Raw genomic sequence first — 12622 nt, 5'->3', positions numbered from 1 at the left:
ATTTGTGTCGACAGTTGAGGAGAGAAGTGCTATCTTCAGATTCTCCACAGCAAGAGTGGATGTGTCCATCATGACGTCAAAATTATTCTCAAAGTTGTAGTAAATAAGTTCATAATTTGGTATTTAAGATAGAGTGTGTAAATCCATATGTTGAGGTGTTCACTTAGTGTCCATCATCAAGATAACCTACAAACAAACGACATTAGATTAGAGGCGATGTACCGATGAGCAGAATGTGACAGTGTCTCTGCAGAGAAGAGTCTGTCCTTCACATTTTGACAAATATTATGTCCCAGAATACTGCGTGGAGCTGCCAATGAGTCAGTGTGTGGGAGTCGCCCTCTCATCCAACTCCATGATTAACAATAGAGCAGTGAGCACCAAACCCCTGCGGAGCCAAATCACTGGGTAAACGCTGGCAGCGCTGTCTGCCATCATCTATGAGAAATGGGGTAGGACGAGTTGACATGTCAGTCTCGATGATTGACAGGAGGAGATGGCAGAGCCACAGTGAACCAGAGCATCAGGGAGACGCAGGCGTTTGGCTCTCGCTTGGTTCTGCACCGTGCCGCCTAGGAGGGGGCTGACGATTTGTTGATCTAGTTTGTGCGCAGTGAGGAGGACGACGGGAGAGGGCCTGCTTTTGTACCCCACAGGTGGCCATGTTTCCTTTGAGTGACTGTGCCTCCTAAGGTTTATTCATAATTCATGCCCGAGAGCCGAACATAAATAACACCCAAAATGAGCGTGAATGGAAAAAAAAGGCTATAGAGTTGGCATGAAGTGCAGTGTTACACAGCTAAATGTGTCAGGTCTTATCCCCGGGACTCTTTAGCGTTGTAAATATTTCACTGGGCTGTAGCGCAGGGTTTTCGGAGTCAAAGACTCAGAAGAATATTTCTAAAATGTCAAGCATGCTTTGACTACAATTCACAAAAAGGAACTTGTTATTATTTTATTTATTCGCGGGTTTTTTTACACTGCGGCACTTCCATTCTCACTCTTCCTTCTTTCTTCACAGTCCTCGCTGGCGAGCAACGCAGAATGGCCGCGTGCCACATCATAAGGCCTGCTCAGGTCTTGATGAGAGTCCTAATTATTTAATGGCCACAGTGGGAGCATTCAAGAGAAGCCATCTGCCGTCTCTGGGTGGAACTGGGTGGCTGACTGTGCGGTATGCATACAGTAGGGGTACGAAGCAATGTCACAGCCAGTGTGCGTTTAATCTCCTCCACTCCTCTCCGACATGACATCCTTGAAAAGTCCATCTCCAAGCACTCCAGTGCAAACAATAGGGAATATATAAATATTAACAAGGAGGATCCCGTGAGGGTGAAACATCCTTCAAGCTTGTGTCAGTTACACGAGTCACTTGGAATCAGCGTGGACGTGAGTGTTACATGTCCTACGAGCCGACAAGAGCTCTTGTGCTCAGCGCTGGACCATAGAGGGACCGTGTAAGAGACACTGCTGCACTTTGTCCAGGTAGTAAGCTCAGGTGTCTGAGTGAATATGTTTTACAAAACGTCCTCGGGGGGCTGACAGCACGCCCTCACTTTTCCACCACTGACACAAAAAGCACTCTGCTGCAGGGGGCTATTGGTTACCAAGAAGAAGGGGGGGGAAAACACCCTGAAGAGAAGGCATGTTCTTTCACAGGGCTTTGAAATGTAGTGCTTGATGGAGGGAAAAACCCTGCACAGAGTGAGTTGTGACAAAAAGCTACAGGACTCTTCCAGGCAGGCCAGAAAACATGACAGTGTAGACTTCCTGAGATTCAAGATTTCACTAACAAATCAATTTGTCAGTCAAACCAGGCCGGAGGCAGAACAGCAGGTGTGTTTTCAGGAAGGGGGAGGGGGGGCAGGGGGTACGGAGTGAAGCGAGTGATGACATTTGGGTGTCGCAGTGTTTTAATAGCACTACTGTCATCGCAGGATGCCTGAGGACAGCCCGCAGTACCAATACAAAAAGGTCAATCGGCCATTACTCCTCTCCTCATCCTAATAATGTTTCATGCTGCTTTGAAATACATTTTACATCCCCCCCCAAAAGCCACTAAACCTGTTTTATTTTGCCCCCAGCATCATCTGTAATTGTAATCCATTGTCAGAAGTGGCACTTACAGCAGGGATAGTTGAGCACCGTGATGTCATCGATGGCAATGTAGCCTCGCCGCTCCCTGGAAACCGTTGCCTCAATCAGAATCTGCGGAAGTGGAGTAGATGAGAAATGCATGATGAACAGAATTAAATTCATAACCACAGCAGCAGAAGCAAACACTTGTGACTTAACCGTGAGCTCAAACGCTCAGAGCTGAAGTGTAGAGCAATTTTCCCAAAGACCACTGAGGGCTGCTTGGATCCTCTCGCTTTCGTTTTCCCTTTTTGTTGACAGATGCATTAATTACAAACGAGCCCATCGCCCCATCGATGCACGACTAATGACCCCCAAAAAAAACAGGGAGGCAGACAATGAAAGAAATTGGATCTTTTCAGATAGATGGATACGTTTTGTCTTCATCCGCAGGGCAGACAGAAATAATGGCTTCATCGGGAAGCACACGACGTGGCGCCTGAGTCATGAGACGCGTTCTACATTCAGGCTGCGGTGGAGCCATAACGGCAGCTCATACAACTTGTACATGGCCGCGAGGCTCAAGGGAGGACAGACCTCTACACCGCCCTGCGGAACAATAAGCCCGGTGAGCGGTGGGATCCCATGAAACCTAATCAATATCAAATCACCATCCTCAGTAATAGAGAGAGAGTTATGAGACACGGGGGTGATGTTTGTTTTCGCCGCATCCAAGGACAGTCCTCCATCCCCACGTTTGATCCAAGGCCTGCTTTGAGTTATTTTTTTTCATAATCCTCTGACCAAGTGATCACAACGTGGGTTCTACAACCAGGTCGTGATTTCCACTGTAGCCCCACACACACGTTTGTGCTTGTTCTTCTCAAAGTCAGATAACTGGAATGTGACTTATTGGGTATTTTAGGGTTTCTGTAGGTCTTTGTTTAAAAAGGCATAGAGGAAATGTAGTCTGATCTACTGAGTGGCCCACATGGCTTTCATAGTACTGCCATAAAAGCCAGTGGCCAGTCAGTTTTATGGATTATTTTATAATAAAATGTACCATGTATTTTGTGTAGCAATTTGTAACCTTGTTAAGATAGTGCTATATCAATATAATTATTATTTTATCAATGTAATACCTGAGTTGTCATGCATTAATTCATATCTTTGGAGACAGTGGGTGGATCTCGAGTTCATCATTTTTGTTGTATTTAATTTGCATGAGTTGTTTGCTTTTTGTGTTTTGGGGAATATCGAAATACTTTCCTACAGAACTTTTTTTACTTAGACAACCTTAAATTGAAAGAGTTGTCCAATGCAGGTAAATTATATGATAAAGCACTTTCTGTTGCTCCAGTAGGACCAGCAGGTGATTAGAGGGGGGGTGACGGCAATACAACCCCACTTGTTAGTAAAATGAAAATAAAAAAATGAACAGATGAAAATGAGAAAGCAATAATCAAAGATCAGATTTGGGTAGGAGAGACATATGGGACAACATGAGGACACAGAAAAAGAAAGGTGACGGAGATGAGAGAGGGTTACATGACATTCAAATCCTCGTGTGGGCCCATTAACCATGGAGATGTATGCTCTGTGGTATTTACTGTTTATCATGTTTTCACCACTGTCCTTTTGATTGTTCTTTTGTTGGTCGGTTTGCTTTTCATCAAGAGTCTGAGTCAGGGGCGGATCTATGAGTGTGTGCAATTTGGTACAGCTCGGTTGAAGTTAAGGGGACTGTTGGGCCATGTTGGAGGCGTGTGCTCTACTTCTACTATGCATTATTTACTTGATTCTCATGAACTACTGCTTGACAGACAATTTATCCTACTGCCCACTGTCATGGATTTAAAGCTATTGTCCTCCAAACATTTTGAAATGCACATATGTCCATCTGGGAAGTCAATTTTTGTTCGAGGGCTGTGGATTTACACCCTGGGGAAATTACACATCGTGGAAATGCTGACATGTATTATACCAATCTAAGTTAGAGTTTTTTTATGATAACTTGACGTTGATTATTTTTTGTCTATTTCTCTTCCAAAATTCCTCAATTTTTTAAAACAATGACTGACTTAATTAATAATGTTGATAGTTGTATTGCAACTATCAACATTATTAATTAAGCTGGTGTCAGATGTTAGTATCACAACTTACCACAGTGCACTTGTGTTTGCACGCTTAGATTTATAGTCACAGCAACATCTGCACGGTGTCTGGCAAAGATTGCAGCCTTGCACACTCAGCAGGGCAGAGAAAGTCCACCTCCCTGGACTTCAGGGAGGGAACACGTGTGATTACACCAACAATTGGTGTGACAACATCCCTGGCCATGCACGACCCCTTAAGGCACCTCCACAGACAGCATTTTGATCGGATGTGAGGAGATTGGGGTCATCGGAAAAAACTCGGAGGGAACTCTGAAAGAAGGGAGCCAGGCATGCGGACTATAGAGAAGAGGGGAAAAGGTCGTAGCTGCAGGGCCTCGGAGTTGGAGAGTGACCCTCGTCTGTCTATGGCTGGCTGCTCTCCTTCGGCTCCGGGAGGAACACTGAAGCTAATCTTCTGCCAGAGTCAATTTGCCAGTTTTGTCCCAGACTGTCCTGGAACCTGAGCTGCTTAGAAAAAAGAACAGTAGCATTACCTGTTATATTTCTTTCAGCTGCTCTATTTTCTTAAAAGCTTGAGCAGGCTAATCTTTTCTCATTTCTTTTCCTTTATGTCTTAATTTTTTATTATCCTCTTTATTTATTTCTCTGTCCGCTATTTGTTTCCCTCTCATTTTGTGCACCTACACTAATCATACAATATTTATAGCACTTGTTAAAGCACAATATGCTTCAGTGTGCTGACCTGAATTATCGGAGTGAGCACACACTGCCACGCCATTAGACTAACATTAAAATTAGGCAGAAAAACTGATTAGACTTAATGGTAAACAAGGAAGAGAGAAAAATGCCCTGGAAGTCTAATTGGAGGTGTTATTACTATCTGCTGAACGAAAGCACTCTATAAGAGATTGATTGCCGGTTAATCCTCAGTCTTCTTGGCCATTAGGAAAGGAAAATATAAAGAGGGAGACGTTCGTAGCATTTGTTTCAATAAACAACCTCCCCCGATTTTTATTGAAAGCCACTTTCCCGATGAAACTTTCCGTGTGCCTGTTCTTTATTCTTATGAGGGGTTATTTTACATGGAGAAGATAAGAATGCTGGACTCATCTTGCAGGGGGGGGGAAAACAATAGTGTGACGCACGGTGATTTACGACGGATATAAAAGGGCATTTTAGGGAGAAAATATTACATTTGCCTGAGATATTGGCTTTTAGAGGCAGTTGTAATGTATACAAATCGGGAGATGATTTATCTGGACCTATAAACCAGCTTTCTCTTTTTACACTCGAGTCAGGAGACACCATTAGACACAGAGGGCTTTCACTCACCATTATGCAGTCATAGATAAATAAGCCCTTTAAATATTCACAGACAAAAGGTCAGATGCTGAAGTACATCTTTTCAGGTGGAAAATGCCAAAGGATAAGTCTGTGTATGTGAATATTGTGCCGGTGTCAGGAATCTCAATTTGCACTCTACAGTATTTCACAAAACCCGTTCCTCATATAACCAAGGGCTCAGCTTGGAGGACTCTCAGCAGGCTGCAGAGCAGATACTATCAGACAAGGCTGAGACAAGAAGATTCTTATTTACAAGAGTTTGATGTGTCTCCCGTTCCTCTTTCTCTTAAACTAATTAGTGTAATAATTGAATAAGATGAATCCATGTTTGCAATATGGGCCAAGTCAAATCGTATAGTTTGTTTCTAAATAATTCAAATACTATTATTTGTAATTTCCCAAAGACTGAGATGAGAAGATCGATAACAATCTAATGTTGTGCATTTTAACTTTGGAGCTGGTGAGTGTAGCCTAACTTAGAATAAGATAATATAAAGAATAGAAAAAATAATTATTTAATATTGTCTAGAAACCATTAATTGACAACAATAATTCAGACAGAAGTCATTTCGTCCACCCAGTACCAGAGACTGTTTACAAAGATGAATGACATGACTGCTCCCCAAAAGTGAAGCCAAAGCATCTCAATTGCCCCCTGGTGGATGGCTGCAGTATAGCTTACAACCCCCATGTCCTCCATGTTGCTGGATGGGACATGAGCCAAAATGAAAATGTCAAATATTTATCTCTCTATCTGGAGCATCTGAGTTAGATATGAATGTCCCTCAACATAGACGCTACAATGCATTGTTGGTTGGCCCTTTATCTATAACCTTACCTTGGGTACTGTTCAGAGAGAGAAGGGAGAATCTGTGGAATTTAGACAGGCACTATTCTCCTGTACAGATAAACTGTTATATGCAATATACATTATATATAGTGGCATATACAGTAATTTGTGAGGATGGACAAAATTTCCTCAACAGCAGTGAGATCTATCTGAGCTCTGTCAGAGAGACACCAATCATCCTTTGGGTGTGTGGCTGCATGCAGTTTGAAACTTAACCACAACTATGTGGCCAAAGATAAGCACTGGATTTAACTGACTCCGATTACTAGAATCTCACATTAGTTAAAGATTCACAAACGCACTTTGCACTGAATAACAACTGTGCATCTTTTTACAGTTAAGTTCTACTGGTGCAGAACCGTTCTGTGATCTTGATGGCAGGAGCAATGATTACACAAGGCTGGAAATACAATCCCAGCCGATCATTAAAGCAGCTACTCCAGCATCAGGTAAAATGGAGTGAGAGAGGAGATAAATAAAATATGTAATATCATCATGTGAGAGAAGGAAAAAAGTCATGAAAGGCAGAAGAAAAACAAGTTCGAAGATGATTCTGACATTTGGAAGGAAGCAGGAGGAAGAGAGAAGTGAGTGAGAGATGCTAAAGAAAGGGGGGGGGGGGGTGGGGGGGGGGGGAGAGACATTTCTCCGGCTCTAGTTGGCAGTCTTGGAGGGTTGGATAACATCTTTAATATTTGATAACAAGGTTCTCCAGGTATTGCAAACACTTCTACCAATAAGAGGGAGCGAGAAATGTGGCGATGTACAGGAGACACAGACGACAACTTCAATCGAGACATCTCAAGGTGATCTCGCTCTCTGATGATTTTCACCTCAAAATCCATTGAACTCCAAATCCCAATTCCACAACTGTGATAGGGGGAGTGATGTTTCTGTAATGCTCCTCGCCCCCTGACATTAATATAAAGGGTAACCTGGTGAGCCAACATTACATATGCACACGGTGAGTCCTGCATGAATAATAAAATATTAAAGAAGTACTCTGAGGAAGCAGGGAAATCATTTTTCAAATCACCGGGCAGGTAAAGCGGGGGGGAGGGGGGTTGGTTTCCTCACATTAATCCTCTTAGTTTTGGTGATTATCAGAGAATTGCTTTTTTAAATTACATTCCACAGTGACATTTTCGAGACATAAACAGTGCTGTAAACAAGGTATTTCATTACGCCTCCAAATCGTAAAAAACAGCAGGCCCAGGTGTAATCGCACATCTGTATCTGTGCAGTGTAAAAGGCTATACTGACATTTTGCATCCTTGCGCTGTAGGCAGAGAACTGGGAGTCATAATGTGACCTAAAACCTAATATGGAAAGGAAGGGGGAAACCAGTAGAGTTCGAAAACAGTCTCCAAAATGGAGTGCATTCTCCTGGGATTTATTTTATTCAGAGACAATGATAAGAAGTGCCTACTTCCACCTCTGCTTAGAAAGAGTCCTTAGCAAGTTTAATGGCAAAGTAAAACTTCCTGCCTATCACCTCAAATCCAAAATAGTTGTATTAGACATGTTATGGAGCCGATAGAACCGAAAACCCTTTCGGATTTAAAGTCACACTATCTACAGCTGATGTGCTCTAGAGCTTAAAGTCTCGGATGAATACTAAAGAGAGCTGCTGAACCAACCCAGGCTATATCGGATTCCCATTGTTCTGCTTTTTGGTGTTTTCCTGTCTGTTTCCACTGCACTGTTGTGGGTAAACAAAAGAAAATAGCAAGTAATGTGACGGAAAAAAGAAAAAAACAGTCACACCTTTCAACGTTGACTCTGTAGCAGAGAGCAATGACCAGTCGCAAGACAAGACCCTCCATCAATCCGCAGCAGTGAGGGGTTTTCGACTGCAGAGGGATCAGCAATGTAAACTGTGGTCCATGTGACTCTGTGTGGGCAGTTTGTTCAGCTTCCCTTTGTACTGAGAAGCAGCACAAGGTCAGAATTAAAGTGGCATGTGACAGCAGAGGAGAAGTGTCCTTGTATGATGTAAGTACATTGTTTATTAGTGCAGATACCTTTTGATCTAATCCCCACTATGAACATATTTAATCCAATGAATTTGACCACTTTTGAACGAGAGCGAGGCCATTAGGAGTTGAAGCTATCCTATTAAAATGCTGTACTGTCAATACTAAATCAACTCTTAGGCCCATCTCCTTCTCCTGTGCTTTGTGTCCTGTGTAGGAGTCGTCTACTCCTCCTCATAAGCCCATTATAAATCTCCTTCTCCAAACCGGAGATGCTAATCTGCAGCCACGGCCCATTTCTGACTCACCTGTGAGCCATCACTGTTTACCGGGAGTTTGAGAGGACTGTGAGAAGAAAGCACACATCTCCAGAGGGGAAACGGAAATGAGGATATGAAATATGGCACAACTAAGTACACAGGAAAATGTCTTTGCTTGAGTACACACCACTCGAGTAAAGAGAGGAAAAAGGATGAAACATGTTATAATTGTATTCATGACTTATCTGTCCTGACGTGGGGATTTGGATGGAGCGGTGGTCAAGAGTCTGTTTTATAACAGCTCGGGTCTCACTGCATCCATCAGCGGTGAAGTGCTCTTTACCACGACACTCAATCATTTTCACCTTAAGAGCAAAAGCTATTTAATACATTTAAGAAGGGTATTGTAAATGTAATAATTCCCACTGAAAATGCCACGGAGATAAAGGAATCGAACATCTCAGACCCCTTTTGCTGTGAAATTGAGATGATGAACAGGAGTCATTGGGAGCCTGTTTATAAGGAGCAAAGCTAAAGAGATGTGACCGACATTCTGCACCAAGTAGAAGAGCTTGAAGTGAATAAACCACATTGATAGCTCCAAGACAATTTTAACAGGTTTTTCCCATACATGGTTTCTTATAAACATATCTTATAAGGTATGTTAGGTAAGTTAATGTTCACTGCCGACCATAAAAAAATATTAAATTCAAACGAGAAAAAAGCTGTGTCTCAATTTGGGGGCCGCATCCTTCGGAAGCCGCATTTGTAAACCAATTACATCTCAGTGGCGGGACTAGGCTGTCCCAATTCGAATGCTCTTCTAAATGCGGCAGACAAATTTGTCAGCAACAGAGGCTCCAGCGGGTAACATATCCAATGATTCATTACACTTTTGTGACAAACTGTTGTTCTCAGAGGTAATGGCTGCAAAAACAGAGGCAAAAACGTCAGGAGAACTTATTTTTAAATGTTAGTACTAAACCGAACAGCTTACAGTACACATATTAAATAAAAACACCTTTTCAAAATTTTTAATCACAGTAGAACGTTTTTGCCTAGTTTTGTTGCCAGGCAATGGCTGTACTTCCGGGACAAGCTGGTGAGGCAAGGGAAGACCAAACTTTATCATTTCAGTCCGACCGATGTGATGGACGCAGGCGTTGGAGGATTTGGCCGCTGAATGAAGACACAGCTTATGTTAGACCATCAGCATATCTATTCCGTTTTCCGTTTGCCATAGACTGTAAATAAAGATGGATGACGCATCGAAACTTCCTGCACGGTAGTAATCAAAGGACGGAGCCACATGATCGACCAATCCTGATACAATCTCAGCTGTCAATCATTTTTATAGCATCAACTAATTCAAACCAGAATTACCGGAAAAACTAACACTAATATGAGCGTAATAAGAACTACAGTAAATGACAGAAACCATGTTTATGGCGTGTTTGTTGTTTCTTTCGATGCCTAGGTTAGGCTCATGCTACCTCAGGTTAACTGTTTACAGTGTTCATGCAAACATAATCTAACAATTGGTGTTAGTTTTATATGTAGTGTACAGTTATCCACTTGTTTTTTTAATTTTTAAGCAGAGAAAGAGAAAATGCATATTTTCAAAATCATCTTGCTTTTCCCATGAGGCTTTGACAGTGTGCTGTATCTTTCTGAGTGAGACAGAATCATCACTATCTCTAATATAATCCAGAAGAGTACTAGATTCCTATTCAGCGTAAAATAATATCCCTCTCTATTGAAAGTAAAGCCTCTAACACATTTGACAATTCTTGTTAAAATGCACACTACTCAACTTAATTGCTTCTTGACAGCTCTGCAGAATATGCAGAAAAGGGAAACTGCATTAATGGATGCAGTGCTCACCTGACTGCTCCACAGACCACACCACAGGAGGCTCCCACTTCTACATCTACACCCCAGTAAGATGCCTGTCAATGTCTTTCTTTCGTTAGTGCACAATGATATGTCATGCAGATAGTTGGAATTGGCTAGGCATGCTAAGCACAGGCCTCAGTGGGTGAAATCTCTACCAGGCATGACCATGTGAGACCTGGTTTCGGCCCTCGAGCGCTAACGCTGGCTACACTCACAAGGGGATTGATGCTAATTACATTGCAAATGCAAGTAATTAACACTGGATTCACCTCCAGGCTAAAATGAGCGGTGATCAACACAGCCTCCCTGTGTAACATTTCTCAGCTCTACAAGGCGCCGGTCGATGTGGAGTGCAGATCTTCATCACAAACATGAAAAATCATTTTACTGTTCCAATCCACAATATCTGGTAACATTAATATATAATGTGATCGGAGTAAGAGTACTTTAAGCCAGCAGAGTTTACAAGACGCCATCAGAAACACCTTCAAGTGTGAGAATGAGAGTGAGAATGACTCATACCTGGTATTCATTAGGCCAGAAGGTGCTTACAGCCAGCTCAACCTGATGCCACTGCTTTCCATGAGACCCGGAATTGTTCCACACTGAACTTCCGACCGGACCGCCGTTGACTCGCACATACGCCCTGAGGCCTCCGGGACTGTGGCCATCGCGACTGTACAGGAAGTAGCTGAACTGGACGCAGTGCGTGTCATTTTCACTCAGGGACTGCAGCAGCAGCTGAGCACGATGACCCACGGCATGCTGGGAGGAGTTCACCAACATGTAAGATCCTGAAAGGGACAGAAGAAATGCATCAGTTATTCATTGTATTCCATTTATTTTAAAGTGTCTGAGGTTTGTTTGCATATTTTAACTTGGATCTGGTTCTAAGAGCCTAAGAACACTGTGATTTCATTTATTAATTTGAAAAAATTATAATTATTCAAATTCAGACGAGCTGTCATACGGACTATGAGTCAGAGGCAGACATCAGCGACAAGTTGAGGGAGCGAGGCATACATTTTAAAAAGTTAACAGGCGGCTAAAGTGCCGAATCATTTTGAATTGAAAGTCTAAAGCAGGCAAAGTTTTCTTGGGTAATAATTAACTTCTGGTCAGTATTTTTCTATTTCAAATGAATGTATTATACATTTGAATTGTAGGAAAACTGGGACATAACATAATGCAGATGTGCACTTTAGATTTAAATATCAAAAAGACCATCAGGAGATACATATACAACCTGATATTGAGTTAGGGAAATTCCAGGTGTGGTGCTTAAGTTTAACTTGAAAGACAGAAAATGTAAATGAATTGCTTTGGGATAAATTAGACTAGGATTAATGCAGTGAAAAAAAAGAGCAACATACATTGCAGGTAAATATGCATAGCTATACCAAGGTTTTAGGATATTTGTAGGCAACTGGTGTATGTTTGTATATGAGCAACTAAGGGATTTGGGTTAACCAGACTCCAAACCAAGGCACGTGTCAAAAAGGAACAAAACCACTTTCAGACGTTTTCTTCCGCAACTCGCTGCTGTGTGTGTGGGTGGTTAATAACAGGAAAAGAAATGTGCACTGTTGAATAAAAGAGACACAGTTGGCGCTGGCAAAGGCACTGGTCTTGTTGATGCCAATATAGGTAGGAAATTAGATTTACAACAACAAGAAAAACTCTAATCAGGATAAGATAACCTGATTGCCCTTTGCCTAGCATCTGTCCTGCCTTGTGTCTGTGCCCGCTAACACGATTAGCACAACAATGTTGGGAGACCTTCCTGTGTACTCACACAATGAAGTGTGTTGTCTTTGTACTCCAAGGTCTTTCTGTTCTCAGACAGAAAAGAACCCGGGAGACCAGACAGTCATAGCCTGGTCGCCAGGTGTCCAGAAGACATGTAATTCTCCACTCAGATGAAATGGCATGTGAACAGAGCACTACCAGGTGGAGAAGACGAATTCCAGGCACAGTCTGCGCCTCTAAATTGGGAAACATCCCCTACAAAGTCCTCCCACCTTCTGAATAACTCATCATTCTAAACGTGCTGTATGAGTTATTAATACTGAACTCCTATGTGTCCTTCAGGACTCCTTTTAA

General features: G+C 42.3%; 1 protein-coding gene across 1 annotated transcript in view; it reads right to left on the bottom strand.

Moving 5' to 3' along the window:
- Positions 1–12622, bottom strand: part of ptprub (protein tyrosine phosphatase receptor type Ub) — a 159351-nt gene that overhangs the window by 68932 nt on the left and 77797 nt on the right. Inside the window, exons 3-4 of the mRNA XM_053433043.1 lie at positions 11042–11313; positions 2127–2208 (exon numbers count right to left, since the gene is read on the bottom strand). Of these exons, the coding sequence (XP_053289018.1) occupies positions 2127–2208; positions 11042–11313 (354 nt within the window). The remainder of the gene's footprint in view (positions 1–2126; positions 2209–11041; positions 11314–12622) is intronic.

This window comes from Pleuronectes platessa, chromosome 10, assembly GCF_947347685.1.
Source record: "Pleuronectes platessa chromosome 10, fPlePla1.1, whole genome shotgun sequence".
NCBI lineage: Eukaryota > Metazoa > Chordata > Actinopteri > Pleuronectiformes > Pleuronectidae > Pleuronectes > Pleuronectes platessa.
Note: the sequence above shows the minus strand (reverse complement) of the source record. Positions and strands in the feature narration are given on the sequence as shown.